The sequence below is a fragment of the Panthera onca genome, chromosome D4 (assembly GCF_046562875.1).
Source record: "Panthera onca isolate mPanOnc1 chromosome D4, mPanOnc1 haplotype 2, whole genome shotgun sequence".
Taxonomy (NCBI): Eukaryota; Metazoa; Chordata; class Mammalia; order Carnivora; family Felidae; genus Panthera; species Panthera onca.
Genome location: NC_138351.1, coordinates 74882620 through 74905447, shown reverse-complemented (window position 1 = coordinate 74905447; position 22828 = coordinate 74882620). Strand labels below are relative to the sequence as shown.

The window sequence follows — 22828 nt, the reverse complement described above, 5'->3', positions numbered from 1 at the left end:
GCTTTAAAAAAAAAAGGGCGGGGTGGGGGGAGGTTCTAGAGATGCTGATTATCAATGAGAATTGCCAGCATCCCCCAGGGTGTTTGTCTCACTTCAACTGTGCCCAGACGGGAGGTCATCACTATAGCCACCAAGAAGGGGAGGGGACAAGCAGCCTTGGCTTTACAATGGGGGAACCGAGGCCCAGGGAAGGGAAGTGACTTGTCCAAGGTCACTCAACAACTGGATGGCCAAAGCCAGGACCACGCATCAGGTCCTCTTTCTGCTCCCCCAGGCCAGGAGTGTAAAAACACCACTGTCCCTCCCCAGGGAGGCTTCCAGGATGGCATCGCAGATTATAACGCCTGATCCAATAACTTATATACTGAAGCAGAGGCTCTGATATCTCACCTCTGTGCCTTTGCTGGTGAGCTTTCCTCCATGTGGAATGTCTCCTCACCTCTTTCCTCATCCCAATCCCATGTCACCTCCCCAGGAGTCTTCCCTCCTCCGCAGCACCTGGGACCCTTGACCCTGCCCATCTTGCTCTGCCTGGTATGATGGACCGGATAGACAGCCGTAAGCTCTGCCAGGGCAGGCAATGTGCCCGCTGTCACCTACTGCTTACAACCGCTCCATCCAGGAAACTCTTACTGTGGGCCAACCACCTTCCCGCGCTCTGTCATTTCAATCTGACAATAGCCCTCGGACGCTGGCATCTGATCCCCAGGTTTACAGGGAGGGAAACTGAGATTCAGAGAGATGAACCGATGCATCCAGGCTTCTGTGGCTGGCAAGTGGTGAAGCAGGATTCAAACCCGAGTCCCTCTGAGACCAGGGCTTTAGCCCCCGGGGGGGAGTCAGGGGTTAGCCCCGGCTGGGTCAGCCTCAGGGAGCATTTGTGGAATTGAAATTTGTACGTGATCAGGGACGGATGGTGGATCCAGCAGCCACCTCTACAGAAAGCACAGCTGGGCACAGCTGTTTAGGTGGGAAGCCCCAAAGAGAGATGGGGGAACATGGCAGGTGTTCCAAAGAGCTTTGGACTTGGTCTGCTCCCCCAGGCAGGGAACGAGCCTCCTCTCCCGCCTGAGCCTGCGCCTGGGATGGGAAGGGAAAGGCGGGTTCAGCAACTCAGGGCAGGCTGACCTAGCTCCTCGAGGGCCTCCGATTATTTACAAACTCTATAAACATGCCTACGTTGGAGATTTCTTTAGAGCTTGGCTCTTCTCTCCATACAGGGCCTGCAAACCATCTGCTCCCCTAGGCCGCTGCTGTCCCATAAACATTTTGGATGCTTTCTAACATGGCAGTAACCCTGGGTTCCCCAGTGGGGAGTGACCCATGAACTTTCCTAAGTCCTTGGGGATGGGCACGGTCCGGGGATCTGGGACCAGGGGCTCCCATGACCTGGAGGGCTTTCCTGGGGGCGGGGCACAAGGCACCCACAGTGCACAGGAGCCTGGGGTACAGAGGAGGCAGGGCTGGGATTCGACCCAGTCCGTCTGACCCTAAAGCTTGGATTCTTCAAACCTGCTGTGTGTTTGCTCTGGAATCTCTTTCCTGTTCCCAAAGACTTGAAATACTTACAGGGTTTCCATCCAGTCCAGGAGGGCCTCTTTCCCCAAAGTCTCCAGGAAACCCCTGAAGGCAGGAGAGAGAGCAAACATCTGCAGATCAGTGTTTCTACCTGTGGGGAGAGGCTTTCATCCAAACCCCTGGGGGCACACGAGGATGCGTCCATGAAGCCTCTCACCCATTGGTTCTGGGATCTGGGCAGGCAGTGGGGTCTCCAGCCACCCTGTGCCTTCAACAAACACCCCCACGTGAAGAACTCAAAGACTGGCTAATGGGAAGGGGCCCATGGCTAGGGAACTTTCTTATCTACTTAGAGCCTGAGAAGAAGCTACTACGTGGTTCTGCAGCATGAAAATGCACTTCCTCCCACCCGCCCCCCCCCCCCCGCCCCCGACCAAATCTGAAACCTGGACCGATGAGGTAGGAGAGACAAGAACAGAGGTCAGGAAGCTGAGTCTAGGCCTGAACCTACAGGCCTTGCTGAGAGTTTCAAGAACATCCATTGCCCCTGTGAGCCTCAGTTTCCCCCCTAGTGAAGGAAAGGAAGGCCTCCTCGGCATTTTCCAGCTCAGACCTTCTGTGGTTGTGACAGGCTCTTCAAAAGCCATCCTTTCCCTATTTTACAGATAAAGAAACTGAGGTTCTGGAAGGCTAAGTGGCAAAGTCACACAAGGTCACACTGTTGGTGAGTGTCAGCCCCCCTGCCAAAGGTGAGTTTCAGCAGCCCCGAGAGAGGCCAAGCCACCTGGCCCAGGCATGAGTGACCCTCTCATCCCATCCCTGACCCCACTCCGTACTCTCTGGGGATACAGGCAGCTGGAAAAACATCAGCTGTGGGGACACCTCTGGGGACCCAGGGGTGGGGGGGGGGGGTGTGCGTAATTCCATTTTACTTCAAAAGGGAAAGAAAGTCCTCCAGCTTGGAATTTAGGGAAACCTGTTCTTCTCCCCTGCTTGAATTCAAATCATTGTTTTTCCAGGGAAATTTAATAAAAAAACACAGCACATGTTTTTTTTTCTGACCAAATGGATGCCTGAGCTGTTCAGTGAAGATTCCTCACAGAGGGTAATCTGTGTCTGGCTTCTAACACAACTGAGGGAATCCAGCGAGTAGATTAAACCTGAGGACAAACCCCAAACCCAATGACAACGTCTGTCCTGGCCAAGCAAAGAGACCTTGAAATGCGTGTGTATCCACGTCTTTGTCCTTGCCCTGTCCAGCTGTCCTATGCCCCCTCAGATCCCTCCTCTGTCAGGGAGCCCTCTTGGATCAGAAGGGTGAGAGTTGGCATTCATCCTGCAGGAGGTGCGGCTTCCTTCAGACACCCAAAGGAGGACACGGGGATATAATCACGAGATTGCAGCCCAGCCAGTCGCCTTACATGCAAGACTTCCTCTGCCTTTGACATCTGCCCTTGAGGAAAAGGTTAGCAGTCCCATTTAACAGATGGGGAAACAGGCTCAGAGAGGAAGTGGCGAAGGCAAAACAGAAAAGGACAGCAAGTTTGTGGCACAACAGAGCCCAGGTCCCCCCTGTCTGAACTCTGTCATGTTACATTTGTAGGAGTTGGCCACGGGCAGATCACGACGCACAGAAGGTGCTCGAATGTGTGTTCAGCTGGTTTCACAGAGTGGTGGGGTTGTGTGTGTGTCTACGGGCCCACGTCCAGGTCAAGGCTTTGTGGGGGTACATCTGATCCTACCTAAGATTCCTCTCCTTGGGGTCCCCCTGGCAAATTCTACCCTCACCTCAATCCAGCCCGTCTTTGTTATGCTGTAAGGGAGATCCCTCTCCTCTCCTGGAAGAGGAGACATCAGCTGAGTGGGCTGTGGTAAGAGGAGCCTTCAGGAGGCATTGAGTTTCTCCCTCCACCTCTGGAGGCGGAGGTTAGGGGCCTGGCAGGAGAGGAGGACCGTCCGTCAGGGGACAAGGGCAATGCTGTCCAGCCAGGTCCCTGGCCGATTCCACATGGCCCATGACAGGCAGCCTCGGGAAGTTCATGCTCTGCTTGCCAAGCCCAGTGTCTGGAGACTAGCACTGGCTTGCGTCCAGGCTGGCTGTGTGACCTTGGGCAGACCCTCACTTGACCCACTGTCCTGCTTAGACTGCGGGGATGTGATCTCTAAGCACACCTGTCCCAACCCCTAGATGAAGCCCGAAAGGAAGGAGCCTCTCCCCCCCCATACACAGGAATGCCACCCAGCCTGGGGACATCGACAGCATCCCCTGGGCACACATCATGGCTACAATGCCCAATATATTCACACCCAGCAGCCACCAGGCAGGTGTCAATCTCCCGGGTCTGCATTTAGAGGCCACTTGAGGCTGGCTCGACAACTCCCCTCGGACCGAGTTGCCAGGCCAGCCTCCCCCGTGAGGCTTTGGAAGCAGAGCAGTCAGATGCCAGTCTTGGCTACACCACCCACAGGTCTCCCCAAGCCTCAGTTTTCTCTGCTGTACAATGGGGATGATAAACAGGAGAAGCTGAGGTGTCTCCTGGAGGGTGACCCTTGCTGGCAGTGGCACAGCTCTGGAGTATAAGCAAGGGAGAGACCATCAGAAAGGTCAAACTCCCGAAGTTACGCACTTATGCAGACAAAAAGCAGCCCGAGGACAGCCAATGGGGGATGACAGCGGGGTCATAACAGTGGCAGTAAGAGCAAACTCCAGCAGCCCATTGAGACAGGCAACGAAGAGGATAATGGTCAGAAAAGAAAGATGGGAGCTTTAGAGGTGCTTCAACAAATCCAAGATGGAAACAGCCTAGCCGTTCTTGACTTTCACACCTCACTGCACCACTGGGAGACTAAGGCCCAGAGCGTGCCCAAGGGGGCAACCCTCGAGCCTGCCTCACCCCTCCACTACTGGAGACATACCCCATTTCTGGCACTTGCCCCAGGGCCCCAGGGCCCGGCCCCTCTGGATCTCAGAGAGGCGGCCGCCAAGCTGGACGTGTAGCCCCACCTCCCTCCCCCTCTGCTTTCCTCTGTCTGGCCGCGCCTCCTTGTGCATGGAGTGCACGCAGTCCCGGCCCGCCAGCAGTGGGACCTTCCTCCGCAGGCCTGAGCTGCTGGCTGCAGCAGCCTGGCCCGAGGCCCAAGGAATGAGCTCGGCGCCCTGCCGGGGCCCCAGCCACGTGGTGTCTCCACTTCCCCAGGTCGGGGCCCCCAGGGAACTGGACGCCTTGTACTTTGAGCAGAACAAGGCCCAGGAGGAGACAGAATCAGGCTCCAGGGTGAGACTCCAAATTCTGTCTTAGCTACAGCAACTTGGAGGAATAGATGTGAACAAAGGGGCTGTGGTCCTTGTCACCACCTCCGTGGCAGGATGCCAAGGTCTCAGGAGGCCTCTGAGGCAGGAGGGCCACCTTAGCCACTCCCCTGCCTCCAGGCACCGTCTAGCCCAACTGTCTGCTCCAGAAGGTGGGCTGTAGGGGCAGAGGGAAGCCTGAAGCCTCCAGGATCCAAAGTCCTGCTAATGTCTCGAAGGCTCAGCTCCCTGACCTACAAAATGGTCAGTTCTGTCCACTCACCTGGCGTAGCCGGCCTGAAGAGCTGAGATGCTGTCATGCAGTCCCCATACCTCTACTGCACCAGCACGTGCAGTTAGGGTTTGCCTCAACAGTGGGAATACAGAATAACCTCTCGGAAGAACCCACAGAAGGATCTCGGGGACCTCTTTACAACATGGAGATTCTTCACAGTTGGGAAATTCCTGTATGAGCCTAACCTGCATCCTTCCTGCCACACTTTGAGCAGCCTGTAGTCTTTTCTAGAACACGTGTGCACCTCAAGGGTGCTGACTTAGACCCCTTGAGGTCACGATGCTGAGCATGTTTTCACCCTGCCCTTTTGGAATCCGCTAGGGAACCCATCCAGGAAGGGTCACCCCAGGGAACAAAGGAGGGGATGAGGGGGTCAAGGTCTCGCCAGGATTCCAGGGTCACCAACAGCCCCGGGTGGCTCTAGCTCAAGTGTGGGACCCTGGGGACCACACCCCCCAGCTCATAGCACCACCACAGCTAAAAACTTTCATCTGTTTTGGCCTCAGTTTCCCCAGCTGGAAACACGAGTCCTCAGTCACTTTGCTCCCTGCTCCCCACAGTCTGAGAACTGAGAAGACCCTGAAGCCAAAGTTCACCCCAGGAGAAGCCCTTCCCACCCCAGATGGGCGTGTGGCCTTGGGCAAGTCCCAGTTGTCCCTGAGCCACACGCCAAGGAGATGGAACCAGGCTTGGGCCTTTCCAGCTGTAAGCTTGGGGGTCTGCCGGCCTGACTCACTACATACGACCAGGCTTGCAGGCCCGGCCAGAGGCCATGAGGCACGCTATGAACAGCGGCCAGCCTTGCCAGGCGCTCCAGCAGGCTTGACGGTGAATTCAGAACGCCTGCCCGACAAGAGACTCACTTGCAGTGTCTTCCTAATTCCTGTGAGAGACCCTTGTCCCAGCTGTGAAGGTCCCTGTGCCAGACGGGACAGCCCAGGAGAAACCCCTTCAGCTCCAGCCGAGTTTGTAACATCTTAATATCCGGACCCCTCCTCAGAAAAACCACAACACATTTTTCATTCTAGCAGAGGTGAGGAGACGAGAGCTTTAGACTAAGCTTTCCTCTGGAGTTAAAGATGCAAGCACAGAGAGAAGTATGAGGTGAAGAGCAAGCAAGGGTCCTGGGGTTGAATCCTGACTCTGCCACTCACCTTGCTGTGTGACTTCGGGCAACTCACTGGCCTCTCTGAGCGATGTCTGTCTGACAAAGAGGTTGGGCCAGCTCATCACTAAGGTGCCTGTGGCTCCGGTCTGCTCTGACCTCTACTGTCTCTCTCTCTCGGCCCCCATCAGCAAAAGATTGCCACGCACCCTCCTTCCTGACCTGATGCCAAGGAAGCCGTGTGCATGAAGCCTGCTGTTCTTCTTGCTGGAGAGAGATGAACTGCAGCAAAATCATCACTGGCCCTGCCAGAAATGAGGCCAGCTGCGATCTGGCATGAGGGACTTCGGCTCATTCTCCTGACATTTCCTCTTGCTAATAAATACCTAGGAATCGCTTGGCCCAAAGCTTTGACATGAGGAAATTTGCAGAAGGAGTTCCCCCGACCCCCAGCCCACCAGCCAGATCAAGGGCTCAGGAGCACAGGGGGATGGCCCTAAAGACCACTTAAGGAGCATATGGGCCGAGGGCATGGCAGACTCAGAGGCCTGGCACAAGCAGAGACAAAGCCCGAGGGACTCTGTGACATGAAGTCCTATTGCATACGTACCAAGTCAGATCTGATGCAGACCGTGCCCATTTGCCGGTCATGGTGGCTGGACCAGGACCAAGGGGCCTTTCACGGCCCTCAGGGGGACTGTGTGGCCATAGCACTATTTTGCTGAAGGAAGGGGGGTCCCTCCCACCCATGCCCAACACTGCCGTGCAAGGAAACACCCCCATCATGAAGGACAGGGCAGAATCCTAGGAAGCGAAAGGTGAGGAGCAAGGAAGAAGAAATGAACTGTCTGTTACAGGAGCTCGAGGCCTCAGAGGGTCTCTGAGCAAATGGCTTTGACTGAGTCTTGGTTTCCGAGTCTGGAAAATGGGTGTAGTCAATCTAACCTCAAAGAATCGGTGGGAGAATCCTATGTAGTTCAGCTACCATGCAAGTAAAAGGGTCTCAAAAAATGTTGCTTTTGGGGGGAACATTCTCACTATATGTTCTGTCCCCAGCACCTGGCGCATGGTAGGTGTCCAATAAAGTTTTGTTGACTGAGAAATGAATGAGCGGCCTTGTCTCACATGCAAGTAGGAAAACGGCACTGAGCACCTCAGACCCAGTGCTGCCTTCTCGGCCACGCACTGCCCGGCTTTCAGCTCCAAGGAGCAAATAGGTACGTGGCAGGGAGAAGGGGCCACTAGAAGGAGGAAAAAGGGGGAGGTGGAAGGGGCAGATGAGGCATGGCCCTGCTGGCAGTCCCTGTCGTCGTAGGGTGGGTGGGGTGGAGAAGAAGCCACAGCATGCCCGGGTTTTCAAGGGTCTTGCCTCCTCTATGCCCAGGGGACTCTGGAATCCATTCACTCGATAGCAACACTTGGGGCAAGAGGGGAAGGTTCTGGTTGCCCCATCCCAGCCCAGCAATGACTCTCCAAAGCCCCAGACCTTGGCCACATCATTCACCCCCTGAGCTTCGAGCTCCGTATCTAGGAAGTGGCAACGCCTGGTCCTGTGTCAGGCTCCCAGGACAGAATCTGAGCAAACTCCTCATGGATGGCTCTGGAGGCAGGCCTGGGTGATGGGACAGGGCCCAGCTGACATAATAGAAGTAAGTAAACTGGCCCTACCCTGCAACTTAAACTCTGGGAAAACAGGCCCAGAGAGGTAAAGCCATTGGCTCAAAGGGACACAGCGCGGAGAGACTCAGCCCTCCATGAAACTCCAAACAGGAACAATGGCTGCCACTACTGACGGAGCATTTACTATGTGAGGAGCATAGCATAAAGACCTCATGAACTAGAAGCTATTTTCCCTATTTCTCACCTGGGAAAACTGCAGTGCAGAGGCTTTGAGCCAACAATGCCCCAGGACCTTTGCACCTAATGTTCCGTAAACCTGGAAAGCTCTTCCCCAGGTAGCCACAGGGCTCCCATTCTCACTTTATTCAGGTTTCTCAGGAAGTAAGGATTCCTAGATCAAATTATCTAATAGTCTGTACCCCCGTCTCCCTACCTTACTCTGTCTTAACACTAGGCACCATCTGACATTCATTCTTTCATTGTTCATTCTCTTGTTCAATCGTTGTCTGTCTGTCTGCCCATGAAAATGAGAACTTTGTCTTGCTCACTGCTCAGCACTAACTATAGTGCCTGGCCCACAGTATATACTTAATATTCACTGGATGGATGGATGGATGGATGGATGGATGGATGGATGGATAGATGGATGGATAGATGGATGGATAGATGGATGGATGAATGGATGGATGGATTGGTCTCCTTGCCCAAGGTCACCTAGCTTGAGGAGCAGATCCAGATGCCAGCCCAACCCTCACAGACATCAGGTCCTTGTCCTGAAGCCAGAAGCATCACATGCTACTCCTTTGCTCAGATCCAGGTGTCGGGTGTGAGACCTCAGGGCACAGAGGGGCTGTTGGCCACAGGGAGGTCTAGGTCTGAGGGAGAGATTTCCCTCTAGTCCTTGAGACAGGACCTGGATCTTGCTTCCCTTTATATACCTCACTTGGCCCCAGAGTGTCCAGATCCATACACTAAAACAGGTAAGTTGCCCATGAACATGCACGTCAACCCCAGGATCACAGATGTGCCCTTTCTGGGCACCACTGAGTGCTCCTGGCCCCCTTCCAGCCACCTCTCAAGTCCTAACCTCTTCCACAGTCCCTTCTCCATCAACCACCAGCAGAAGGAAGCCCAGACCCCAAGCTGACAATGCTTCCGAGTCTAGGGATTACACTGTAGGCGGCCACAAAGGGCCTTAAGCCGCCAACGGAGGTTAGTCTGAAAGAAATATGCCTCAATTATAGTCCAGGGTCTCCCTTAGTTGGCAGCAAGGACACCGGATATATCACTCCACCTCACGGGGGAGCCTCGGTTTACCCTTGTGAGTAATGGGGATCATTGGAATTAACGTCTTGCCCGTCTGGTGAAGATTCTAGGGCATTCACTTTTTACACCATTACTACCAGCCAGTGAATCTGAGAAGCCGTCTTGATCCACCATTGAGTTCAGAAGCCCTGGAGACTAATGGAATTGTTAGAATCCCGGTTCTGTTGTTGACTGTGAAACTGTGGGCAAGTTACATAACCTCTCTGGGCCTTGGCTTTCTCTTCCTGCCCCGCAGATGCCCTACGAAGGGGAAGACAATTTCCTGCCACAGTGGAGAATCCTGGGCAAAGCCGGTGAACTGGAGGTTACTGCCAGCCCCTCTTGGGGTCACACCTGTTGTGAGCCTACCCACACACCCCACCGCCTAGTTGTGTGCACACGAGTAACACTGGCCACCCCAAGACAGCCTGGAGACTGAGGGTTTTCCTTGACAGGGGCGCAGACACTGGTCTAGCCGTGATCCCCCAGTCTGAGCAGGCCCATGGACACTAGTAAGCCACACAACAGAAGCCCCCACTGCACAGCAACGGTTACACACATACACACAGATGCACCATCCGGGAGGGGCCCAGAGCCACGGCACCCCCCAGCTCCAGCCAGGCAGCAGCTGGCCAGTGTTCTGGCAGTGGGGACACAAGGCCCAGACAGCCCCACATGCTGGCCCACACATTCAAAGCAGAGCAGTGGCCGGGCAGACAGAAGCAGAGAGCGCCCACGCTGCAGGTGGACGGGAAGTCAGATTCACCCATAGAGTCTGCATAATAGACACGGAAAATCTTTACCGGCCTACCCATCTTGCCCCTCTTGCCAGGAACGCCAGGCAGGCCCTGTAGGGGAGAGACAGGGAAGAGATCAGAGCAGAATTCCACAGGGGACAACCAGCGTTGCCCCAAATTGGCCCCAGAGCCACCCACGAGAGGAAGTCGCGGACGACCTCGTGCACAAGGCCGCACACAGCAGGTGCCAGTTACGTGCAGGTCAGAGGGATGGTCCTTACGCTCTACGGGGTTGGGGGTTGCGTGGGCCCAGGCTGGGGAGATGCCTAGGAGAACACCCGGCGTTCCTGGTATTCAGCAGGTGCTCCCGCTGCCCTCCCGAGGTCTTGGTGGTTGGTGAGGTTACAAGTGGGATCCCAAATACGGGCTGAGGCTGGGAGGGACAGGGAGGAAGGTGCCGAGGCCTGCGGGCCATGGGGTCTCTGCCATTGCACCACGAGTACACGTAACTATAGACAACGGGTACCCATAGGAGTATGGCCGTGTCCAAGAACACTTTATAAAAGCAGACGGCTGGCAGGATCTGGCCCACATGCCCCAGTTTGCAGACACTTGGTCTGGAATATAGAGTGGGCCCATTTCTCGTTTGCTGAAAGCCCTTCAGAAGCTCTCCAGGCTCTCAGAATCGAGTCTCCTTCCTGACCTCGGCCCTGACCGCCCGTACAACTTTGCCCAGGTGCTCCATCCAACCTGTCTCCTACCACTCCGGCCTCGCGCTCAGAGCTTCGACTGTGTGGACTGTTAAACTTGCCAAGTTATCATACCTCCCCGGACTTTGCACACACCATCCCTTTACGTATGGAAGGTGTCTGCCCTGACTTGACCCCCTGGCAGCTCCTATTCAACTCAAGGGCACCTCCTCCAGGAGGGACTCCAGGACTTCTCCTGGAAGAGGGAGCGGGTAGGTGGGTGGGACGTAAACAGAGAAGGCATACTCACTCTCTCTCCATCAGACCCCGGCAGGCCGAAGAGCCCTGGGAGTCCAATGTAGCCCTAGGAAAGAGCAGGTAGGGGGTCAGAGGGACCGAGCGGTGGGGTGTGGCTGGCCCGACCCGTCCCCGCAGCCCCTCACTGCCCTCCCACGCCCAGGCTCCTCTTCCTCGCTGGTGGCAGTGGCGGCTCCCGTGGCTCCTCGATGACACAGGCCTTGAGGCAAGTGTATATGCCCATGGACTGCATGGTGCTGGCTTCCACGATGTAGTCCAAAGGCACATACCCTCACGCCAGGGAAGGGCGCGGGCGCTCGCGGCGGGGAGGCCCGCCCCGCACCGGGGCTCCCGGACCTGCAGAAAGGAAGCTCTCGGCTGGGTTAGAGGCTAGAGCGGTAGCAGGTTCCACCTGCTCTGAGGGACCCTGCCGTCTGCCCGTGGCTCCTGCGATGCCTCCTCCCAGGCCTCAAAGGCCCTGGACACGGGGCTCACACCCAGCCGTGGCTGCCTGAACGCCAGCAGTCCCGGCAGCTGCCACTCCGGCACGCCGATGTCCCGCCCGGCACACGTATGCCGTGGCATTCAACCCACCCAAGGACACCGCACACGGGCTGTCTGCTCCCCCAGTGGACGGACAAGGAAGCCACACAAGTAGTCAGCGGAGCCGGGAGCCCACTGCCCTGGCATGCACCTGGTTTTCTACCTTCTGGCCTCTATTCCAGGCGCCCTCCACCTGCCTTGCCCACCCCAGGGACGGCAGAGCAATCCCTTCCAAGCCCAGCTCCAATGCTCTCTCTCCTCCGGCAAGCACCCCTGCTGCCCCACGCCAGAAACCATCTCTTCCCTCCACCCACACACCACATTTGCTCCTCAGTCAACAGGATTTACCACTTTCTCCGATGTATCTTCATTATCTGTGTCCATGTTTCATGTCCTCATTAGCTTGGGAACTTCTCAAGGGCAGGGGACCCAGCCCAGAGCTCCTATCATTATCTGCACTCTCTAGATCTTTGTGGAATGATTTAATGATAACGCTAACAAAAGCTAACATTTGCTGAGCACAAACTATGTGCCAGGCCTAGTTCTCGGGGCTTCGCACGCAATGAAGCATCTACCGTGTCCTCACTACGCCCGCTCCCCAGAAGCAGGCATTACCAGTCAGCCCCCTGTAAAGGTGTGAACAGTTAGACCCAGAAGTGAAATGACTCACCCAGGGTCACACGGCTGGACTATGATAGAACCGGTATTTGAATTCGAGTCAACTGACTCCTCCTGGGCAGGCCTCCTAACCCCTCGGCTACACTGCCTCCCACAAATGAGCAGCCCACACAGGCTCACAGCCATCCCTTCTTCCCAAGTAGGTCAGGAGGTCACTGAGCCTCCTTCCTGGCATTCTGGTAAATATCCATCACTGTAATGAGGGACACTTATTGATCCTGCCGACCAGGGCCTATATCCCAGGTTTACAGATGAGAAAATGAGCTCAGAGAGGTCCAGCAACTTGCCCAGCACCCCACAGCTGCTGAGGGCCACAGCAGGTCTCAAAGCCAGCCGCCCGGATTCCAAAGCCTGCGTTCTCTTTTATAAATATGGGGCCGGTGGTGGCAGGGTTGGGAGGGTGGCTTGAGTGGCCCCGGCTGATCCAGGGTGCTCAGCGCCCTGTGACCCAGAGAGCGGGGTGCTGGGGCCAGATCAGCTCTCTCCCCACAGGTGGTCTCAAGATGCCATCAGCATGGCCAACAGCAAGCAGCCCCAGATGTCATCAGCTTGCCCCTGGGGCCACGGTGCATGGGAACAGCTGGATGAAGGAAAGGAGGCCCAGCATCCCAGGACAGGAGCCTCCGCGGCCCCCGCTGTCACCAGCACCATCAACATCGTCACCGATATCACCACACAACGAGGACCTTGCCCACCTCCCAGATGCTCTAACAGCCACATGTCAGCCCCAGGGATTAAGGTCCAGACTGTGGCCATAAATAGCTTTGGCTCAGGAGTGGAGGCCACATCACACCTGATCCGGCCTGACCGAGGTTGTATGACCCATCTGCTGAGCATTCTTTGAGAGGCAGCAGTCTAGTCCTCAGGACACCGGGTCCCCATCCCAGCCCCGCTGTAGGCATGCAGAGTAAACCGGGGCGCCACGTCCCGACCATGAATCCAGTTTCCTTGTATGTAGACAATGGGATTCCACCATATCATCTCTTCATCTTTCAAACTCCATTTGCCCTCATTCAGTGCACCCAGAACCTTCTCTCCATGGCCCACAGCCCACTTGGGAGCCCCCACCCGCTGCCCCTCTTCAGTAGCACTTGCTTCCAAATTCCTGGTATCTCCATAACTATGCTCGAGGTAGGAACGGATGTCGCTCCCATTGTAAAGATGGGCAAAGTGAGGCTGCTGGCTACTCAGGGTTTGGTTTGCTCCAGGAGAGGGAGAGCAGATGTTCCATTAGCCTCCGGGCCTGAGTAGCATCACCCATCAGCCACCCCTGCTCTCTAAAAAAGGGTGGTCTCCCCAGACCTCAGTCGGGAGGGGAGTGGGAGAGAGGCCTCTGAGGATTCTAATGGCGACGAAGTAGCCCTAACTTAGGTCACCTAGCACTTGGGATGTGCTGGGGGGCATGGCCAGCCTGGGCCTGGTTGTGGCAGCCGGGCCCTGGCCGAGCACCCAGCAGAACCTTTGCTGCCCAGTCTGCCTCGCACAAGAGCCAAGCGGTTTACCTGGCTCAAGGATCCCCCATCACCTGCCTGCCCTGCCGCCCTCTGCTCTCCAGAGAGCACTCAGGTGCGAGGGCAGAGCCCCAGCCCCCCTGGCAGACACTGTGTAGAGACCCCCGCAGCCCTGACCTCCCATCAGGACTGCTAGGGGGGCGGGTACTGACCTCCCAGGGCCCCACCTGAGTGGCACTTGCCAAAGCCCACTTACCCGGCTGCCTTTGGGGCCAGGGTCTCCTACCGGTCCGGGTAACCCCTGCAGCATAAAACACAGAGGGGCAAGGACATATGGAAACGTCCTACCTGCTGCCAACAACCCAGGGCAAATCCTGTCTCCTTTGGGCCTCAGCTTCCCCCTCTGTAGAAGGAGAGTGGGCTTAGACCTGCGGTCTTCACCCTGAGGCCCTCACCTCTTCGTCAGAGTCCCAGGGAGTGGCCAGAGGTGGGGGGGAGGGGGACTGAGTGGGAGGAGCCTCTGGAGCCCCACCCCCACAGCACCAGAGGCCTTTCTTCTGTTCTCTTTGAGCAACCTGTGCCCTACTGCCTTCAAAGAGAGGGTTCCTTGGTCCAGCCCCCTGAACAGCCCTTTCTTCAGTGCCCACCCGACGGGCGCAGCTCCTCAGCCCCCAGCCTGCTGCCTCCCTCTGCCTGGGGGGGGCACCCGTGGCCATCTCCACACCACCATGGCCACCGAGCTTCCAGAAGCCATATACTGCACCTGCCTGCCAGGGTAACCTTTGGCCCCTGGGCTGCCCTCAGGTCCTGGCTGCCCCTGTAAAGGAACGAAGAGAAACATAAGGAAAGGAGAGGACCTTGCCCAGCTCTGAGTCTGGGGGGCTGTGGGAGACTGAGGCTTACAATGGACAAAGAGAAGGGCAGGAATGTGAGATGAATCAGGAGGAAGGGGAAGCCACCAGCCTGCTGCACAACCCGCACCCCCCCCCCCAGCCCACCCCTCTGTGAAACCGGTCAGACCAGCTCAGGAGGACAAAACCCCCTGTGCTAGCAGCCCAGGACTGAGAAAGCTCTGAGGAGCCCTGGCTGGCTCTCCCACGCTGGCAGGAGCTGCTGTTTGACTTGGGCCAGCACAGCCCAAATTCCTGCAAACCCCGTGGCGACATGTATAATATCCCCTAACATCGCCCGGAACAGGCCAGCTATTCATGGCTCTAACTGGAGTCGAGTGGCTCATGCCAACGCCAGGCCGGCGTGGACTCCAGCCCCTTTAGGCAGCTGTGGCTGGGGGAGAGGTGGGGTAGGGTTGGGGCCCCAGCAGGATGGGAGGCAGAGCTGCCTGGCTCTGGGGCTCACTCATGGAACCGGGCCGGGGGGAGGAGGCCAGGGGCAGGCAGGGGCTGGAGCGGGTGGAGAGCAAACAGGGCAGAGCTGGGGCCGCGGCCCTCACCTGTTCTCCAGGGTGCCCCGCCGGTCCAGGATAGCCCTTGTGTCCCTGTGGGGGGAAGAAACGACATCAGCCCGGGGAAGGCACCCCTGGGCCTGTGGACCGGATGGCAGAGGCCCAGCCTCCCTGCCTGCCTTTTCAGCACTGCCTGCTCTGTGGATGTCAGGCAGGGGTGCAGTGTGTGTTCAGCGACCAGCGAATGGACATATGTCCATCAAGGTTGGTAGGTTGCTGCGGTTTCCTCTGCCACCAATGGCTCTCAGACCAGAAGCCATCAGTAGAGTTGTTTGCCCTTTTGGCGGGCTTTGGGAGTGGAACTGGGATACGGCACGTGCAGTGGAGTGATGCTGTATCCCAACCATCCTTTCCAAATCTGCTCAGGGGTGAGCCCGTCCAAAGGCAGGGTGGAGTGATTTCTCAAGGGATGGGTGGGCCAATTAGGACCTTCAGGTCTGGGATATGCTCAACCACCAAGTAATGCTGGGATCTGGGTCAAGACCTGCCCCTCCTCACAAGCCCCCTATCAGAAAAGATCTCACACATACCGACCAAATACATTAACCAAAATACATTAACCCGCTGGTCCCAGCTCTCATTCCGGGGAGGAAGAGGCCACCCAAATGCCTGAAGGACTCCGGCAACGAGCGAGTACTAACCCTGACCCTCTGTCCCCGTGGTCCACGGCCAGGTGTCTAGATCAAGAATCAAACAAGTGTGTGCTTTCACGTGGCCCTAGGGATGAACCACTCGAGCCATGTCCTAAGACTTAGGGGCTCTCTGAAGGGAAACCCCAGACTTCAAGCTTCCATCGCCTTAGAGCAGCTGTAAAATAAGACGAGGCAGGGGTTTCCATTTCAGAGAGGGCAGCCACACAGATCTCCATTAGGCCCCCTCACACAGAGAGCCCAGGGCTTGGTTCAGACACTAGCCCTCATCTGCTGTGCAACCCTGGTGGGTTTCTAGCCTTCTCTGGACCTTAGCCAAGGGTGTTAGCTCTGGTGTTTGAGAACTCCAACGTTCTACGGCTCCCCCAGATGGTGATAAACGAGATAAGCCTGTGGACCCCCTCTGTGCACTCCTGTTCACCCAAGACTACACCTCCATGACCTCCTCTGGCCCTTATGACAGCCAGACGAGGTGTGGGGCAGGGGGAGGCAGGAATTCCCATCTCCATTTTACAGAGGAGAAAACTAAGCCCCAAGAACTTGCTCTGAGTCCCACTGCTAAGAAGCAGAGGGTTCACACTCACCACTGGCTCCTTCTGACACCCGAAGCCACCTCGGGCATGTACAGTTCATGCATTTACACACACACACACACACACACACACACACACACACACTCAGCACCACCCGCAAGCCCCCGGGAAGCAGGACTCTTAATTACAAACAGCAGAGTTGGTTTGATCCAAGACGTTTGGGGAGTTTACAAGCATTCCTCCTGTACCTACTCATACCTCAGGACTGCTCAGCGATATGATTACATCTCATTTGGGGCCCATGAGGTTGATGCAACATGGGAGAGTTTTCTACCCTGGGCACATGGTCTTTCCCCCGTTGAGCAAACAGAAGCATAGGCTACAGCCGGCCGCTCGCGTGCAGAGTGGCTAAGATCTCTCGTTTCGGGTTGATCTGGAACCATCCTGCCTCGCTACTGGATGGCCCTACGAGCTGGAGCCACTGAGGTCACCTCTCTGAGCCTTGCTTTCATCTTTTGGAAATGGAAATATAAGGGTTGGCCTATGGATCACATGACACGTGTGGAAAGTGCCCAGCACCATGTCTGGTGTTGAATTCAAGGGCCTTGTAAAGACCAGCTGCTGTTACCATCATGACCTTCCTATTTCATTCATTTATTCAATGAACACTGAACTTCCATGCACTGGTACCACTGTAGGCATGGGGTGAGTGAGAAGACAACATCCTTTGCCTTAATGGAGTTTATGGTCTAATTAAGGTGATATAAAAACAAATAAATATAAAATATAATGTCTGCAGGAGGGGCAAATAAGGAGTTGTTGTGTCCGTGGGCGGAGAGTTTCAGTTTTGCAAGATGGGAAAGGTCTGGAGTTGGGTTCCACCGTGATGTGAATGTACTTAGAACTACCGAACTGCACCATTAAACACGGTTAAGGTGGTAAATTTTATGTGGTATGGTTTTTACCATGATTAAAAATAAAAATTTTAAAAATGGTGCACCCATGCTCGTGACGAACGCTATGAAGAAAAGTGAGCAGAGTCAGACGACAGAGAGAGGCTGTGTTGGGGACAGAGTGGGACCACAGGTGGGCAGCAGGGCAGGCTACTCGAAGAGATAAATGAGCTGAGCTAGCTCTGGGCGGAAAGGTGTTCCAAGCAGAGGGAACAGCAGGTGCTAAAGACTTGAGGCAAGAATGCTCTCTGGTGGGTTTGAGGAAGAACAAGATCTATGTGACTGGAGCAGAATGGGTGAGGGGTGAGGCTGGGAGGTGGTGGTTAAGAAGAGGCCAGAAGCCAGAGCGCAGAAGGCATTAGGATGGCAGGAACTCACAGGGGGATTTGGAGCAGGGACGTGTCATAATATAACACATGTAATCGCCTTTATTAGCCTCTCTCCACTTGGAACTTGCACGTGAGGAAGAGCAAGCAAAGCCCTGCCCACGAAGAGCGGAATCGAGTCTTGAGCTCAGGCTGTGTGATTCCACTCAGGCAACTGCCTTCTCTGAGCCTCACTCTGCCATTCTCAGCCGGCCTCGGGTTGCTGCAAAGAGCCAATGCAATCACAGGGCAAAGATCCCAAGAGAACCATGAAAGGGAACCAGGGAGTCCCTGAGCATCACCAGCTCTTTTGGCTTCCCCTGCAGCCAGAAAGAAATCGCTAGAAAGCAACACTTCAGCAGAGAAGGACCACCAGTGAAATCTCAGAAGATTTCAAGTAAACCCTTTACTCAGGACACAGAAAAAAGGAAATGAATGATCTTCAGGGACGTGGGCAGTGACCTGCCCTTTGCCTGGCCTGGTACTAAAGCCTTAAATAAATACATCCGTTCATCAACTCCTTGCAATCACCCCCTAGCAAGTAAGAATTACAAGGCACACTTGCCAGATGAATAAACAGACTCAGAGAGGTAAAGAGACTTTCCTGAGGCTACACAGCTTCCCAGGGGCAATGCCAGCCTGTGACTCCAATCTCTATATCCTAACCACCCAATCATGGGATAAGACATACTTACCGAGGCCCAAGGCCCACCTAGAAGAGCCACAGGGCCACACAAGGAAAGACCCCCTTATAGACCCTCGTCCCTGGGATAGAGCATATGGATCATTGCAGCATTACTAGGACAGAAGACAGTCATGGAACCCTGGAATATCTGAGGTGAAAGGGACCTAAGCCATCAATTTGACCACCTTTGTCATTGGACAGGCCTGAGAAACTTCCCAGGGGGAAGGGACTTGGCCAAGGTTACTTAGCAAGTTATGGTCAAGCCCAGACTGTTCCCTAGGACTCGAGACCCACTGGGCTGTGCTTTGTCCAAAAGGCCACGATTCCTAGGTCTGTCTCAATCATCACACCCTAAAGGGCCTTGAACATTGCCGTGAACACCCATTTCTCCTGTCTGGCTGAGAGCAGCAGAGACTGAGCACAGCCAAGGCATGGGGTGAGGGTGGGGGAGGTTCCTATGCTCCCTGGAAGTACCTTGACACTGTTTACCAAGCTGGGGCCAGCCAAATAGCTTCAAATGACAGGGCCCCAGGACCTGGAAGAATCTAAGCCATTATCTTCTCCTGGGCCCCAGCAATTACGGGGTGGGCAGTAACCGCAAGGTGGACCCACGGGCAGTGATTTCCCCGTGTGCGATAGGTGCGTGGCTGGTACTAGGGGAGAGCAGATGCTTCGGGGGAGCTCCAGGGACCACGGAATCTGTAAGGGGCCTCTGGCTGCCCAGCAGGCGGGTCTCCACAGGACCCGTGTTTATAATAGAACTCGGTCTATATTTTGGTTGGGGAGCCAGATTAATCATTGCTTACAATGCACAAGGAGAAACCAGACATCACCTCACTGTTGCTGCAGACAGTCTCCCCGTCGGCCGGGATGCTATTTGGGCTTTGGGCAGGGAGGGTGGAGGCGGGGGGTCCTGCTTTTGCCTGGGGGTCCTGGGGAGCAATGCGTGCCTAGACCTCAGCCATTCCTCCGGGCTCCACCTCAGTGTGTGCAAGGTCCCAGCTTCTCCTGCAGTAAAATGGAACTCACCATACTTGCTTAGCACTCCGGCAAACTCCTCACCAAACTTCTCTATCGCCTCAGCAGACACAGCCCCATTTAACAGAAAGGATCAGCGAGGAAGAAACACGCCAGGAGGCAGAGTGACTCATTACACGGTACTGGCCAAGTCCTTGATCCTCTCTGAACCTCAGTTTCCCCAGCTGGCCTCTTAAAGCATTGTGTTAGGGTGCCTAGGTGGCTCAGGAGGTTTAGCATCTGACTTCGGCTCAGGTCATGATCTCACGGTTTGTGGGTTCAAGCCCCGCGTCGGGCTCTGTGCTGACAGCTCAGAGCCCGGAGCCTACTTCGGATTCCGTCTCCTTCTCTCTCTGCCCCTCCCCCACTCGCACTCTGCCCCTCAAAAATAAATACACATTAAAAAAAATCATAAAGCATTGTGTTGGCTCAGAAGTTGTAAGATTCAAAAGTGTGTGGTTTGTCCAAAAGCACAGTCCCTCATGACACAGCCAGGCATCTGACAGCAAAGTCTGCTCAGGGGGTACCTGAGACAGGTCGGGCAGGAAGACACAATTTCTGTATGGCTCACGCATTCATCCACTGGTTCATTCATTCAACTAAGGTTTGCTGAGCCCCAAGGATGACCCTGTGTTACGCACTAAGAATACACTGGTGAACAAAACAACCTCACTCCCCACCTTCTAGAAGGTAACACATATTAAGTGGAATGAGGGAGAAGCACCACATGCTAGGACAGTGTAGACGGCCAACTGAAAGGGGTGGCATTGTAAATGGGCTTGAAGGAGGCACTGGATTAGACAGCAGAACAGGAGTAGAGCAGCGGGCAGGGGCCCCAGAAGCCCAGGGCAGCCCAGCAGCAGGGGAGCCTGGAGAAGGTTCTTGGCAGGGGCTCTGCATGGAAGTGGCCAAGTCAGGGGGCATCAGGAAGGCCCGTGGGCAGGGTGACGGCTGCAAGAGGGAGCCGGGAGGAAGTTTCAACTGCGTACCAATTTTACCATGAGTCACGTCTACGTGGGGCCGTGTGTTAAGAGAGATTCCGAGGCCTGCAGATGCGTGTGTCCGGCACCATGCTAAGCCCCACACAAGGAAACAAGGATGAACAGGTCCTCTGTGCACTTGCTCCAGCTGACAATGTGCCAAGGACACCAGTGAGTCTCCTGCCGGAGTCCCAAAGGGGCTGAGAAGATGGGCTGGATGGTCAGAGGGCGGAGGCGTGATTTCTGCCTGGGGGTGCTGGGGAGGCGCTCTTGGAGAAGACGGTGTTTGAGAACAGGGTCGAGGGACAGATGCGTGAAGACGAGTGTGGAAGAGAGAGCGTGCCAAGGGCAGGGAGGCAGGGAGGTCCAGGGCACGTCAGATCGGGAGAAGGGCTTCTACGCCGCAGAGTTGCTCTCGGCCTCGGCTCCGCGGCCACTGTGGGCTGTGAGTCTCTGCCGTGGAGGCTGTGAGGCTGTCCTGTGCATCGTAGGATATTCAACAGCCTCCCTGGCTTCCACCCGTGAGAAGCTAGTAGCCTCCCCCTCCCAGCTCTGATGACCAAAACTGTCTCCAGACATCGCTACCTGTTCTCCGGGGCGGGGGGCCACATCACCCCAGCTGGGAAGCGCTGCTCTAAGGGAAGAAAGCAGGAGGGTCAGACTAGGGACGGCACAGGACTCCGCCCTCCCAAGGTGCAAATGGGGGTCTGGGAGCCTTCTTGACTAGCGGAGGGTGGTTACCTGGTAACCAGGCTAGATGATGGATGGGACCAGAGGGGCAAGACCCTCGGTGTTTTTCCTTCGTGGTCATCACGATCATTTGTTCATTCAACAAATTGGTGTGTGGTACCTACCGAGCACTGGCCCCATGCCAGATGTGACATTTCATTTCATCCAGCCTCTCTCCCTGAATCCCAACCACTCCCTGACGCAGCTGAGGCCCAGATACGTGAGGCCACTTGCCCAAGCTCGCACAGCAGGAGAGGGGACAGAGCTGGGTTCCGTCCGGGTCTCTCTGGCCTGGTCTGCCGGCCTGCCCAGCCCGTGGGAATTGGCCCAGCAAAGGCCTTCAGCAAGCTGGACGGCAGGCAAATGACCCTTCTCAGGTGGGGAGGTTCTTTGTCACTTGATGGTCCCACTCTTATTTGAGAAGCTATTTCAATCGGCATTGTGCAGACAGAAAGAGCTTGAAGGTCAGAGACCTGGGTTCAAATCCCAGCTCTGCGGCTTAGCGACCCTAGAAGGTATTTCCATTAAATCAGTGGCCCTCGGTCTCAGCTGCAGCTAGGAATCTTGTACCTGGGTCGCATTCACACCAAATGAACCAGAATCTGTGCGGTGGGGTCCACAGCCCCCCCACTGGTTCTAAGGCACAGTGGGGCTGAGAAGCACCGTTATAGACTTCATTCTCCATGAGGCCCTCGATGAGTTCATTCCCAGGGTCAGTATGGGGCCCGGTACCTACGTCTATATTTGCTAACTGATTGGAAGAATGAATGAATGAATGAATGAATGAATGAATGAATGTCTATTTGAGCCTCGGTTTTCTCAGCTGTAAATAGGCATAATACGGCTTTAACTCTTGGAAGCTATTGTGAGACATCAATATGACCAAGGACAGTCCCTCTTTGCACACCCTCTAATTTGTCACGCTATTGAATATGGGAACCCCCCAAACTCCCTTTCTCCTGCCGATTTTTGCCCATTCGCCATTTGTCCTTCTATTTTTACTGTTTTTCTTTTTATTATCTGTCTCCCTGTCACACACACAGGGACGCAAGCTCTGGGGAGGACAGGGATTTTCGTCTATTTGTTCAGCCCCCCGCCCCATGCCTTGCATCCTGCCTGCCACAGAATAAGCATTCTACCAATGCTGTTAAATAAATGAATAAATAGGATAACTGGCGTCACACTGAGGTGACAACCAAATTTAATGTGCTGGTGAGCAAACAGAACGCTAACTTCACCCCTCACCCACTGATGTCCCCTTTCCCCAAGGCTCCCCACTCGAGATGATGCAGGAAAGCCACGCAAGAGGATCAGGATGAAGTGGCTGCTGTTGTCACCAAAGACGCTCCTGGGAGGAGAGAGTGCTCACCAACAGTGACGTTTCTAGGTGCTATTCTAGCCCATTGGTCCTCCTCCCCGGCTCCCACCACTTGGTCAGGGGTCCCTGCCTTGGGACCCACGCTGCCCCGTGCTCTGCCCACCTCCCTCCACAAGCAGGTGACCCTGGTCTGCCACAGACCAAACTCCTGCGTGTCAGCCTCAGCCAGGGCCTGAGGGGCTCGGCGTAAATGGCTTTGCCAGTTTTCCAACCGCACGGAGGCTCTTCCTCAGCTTAGAAAAGACGCCTCTCCCTTCTCAGGTAAGCTGGTCCCACTCAGATGGGGGCCCTGGGCCCCCTCAGACATCTGCTGAGAGCAGGGAGCCCTGGAACCCAGGCAGGAGCTGGTCTAGTCTGCTTTTCCCATCTCCTGCCACCTCTGCTGGATTCCCACCCCCACGCAGAGCGAGACCACCACTGGCTGCTTTATGAGCCGGTGCTGGAAAGAGACTTTTCCACTCACACCTCATCCATCAGAAAGTACTGGAGCATGGAGGGGAAGCGAGTGGGGAGAAGGAGTCCCTCTGTGTTCTCTGAGCCAGAAAATAC

The 22828-nt window shown here is 55.6% G+C and overlaps 1 protein-coding gene across 1 annotated transcript in view; it reads right to left on the bottom strand.

Annotated features, from left to right (window-relative positions):
- COL27A1 (collagen type XXVII alpha 1 chain) overlaps positions 1-22828 on the bottom strand; it is a 138896-nt gene that overhangs the window by 79921 nt on the left and 36147 nt on the right. Inside the window, exons 8-13 of the mRNA XM_060608896.3 lie at positions 14978-15022; positions 14291-14344; positions 13784-13828; positions 10869-10922; positions 9936-9980; positions 1570-1623 (exon numbers count right to left, since the gene is read on the bottom strand). Of these exons, the coding sequence (XP_060464879.3) occupies positions 1570-1623; positions 9936-9980; positions 10869-10922; positions 13784-13828; positions 14291-14344; positions 14978-15022 (297 nt within the window). The remainder of the gene's footprint in view (positions 1-1569; positions 1624-9935; positions 9981-10868; positions 10923-13783; positions 13829-14290; positions 14345-14977; positions 15023-22828) is intronic.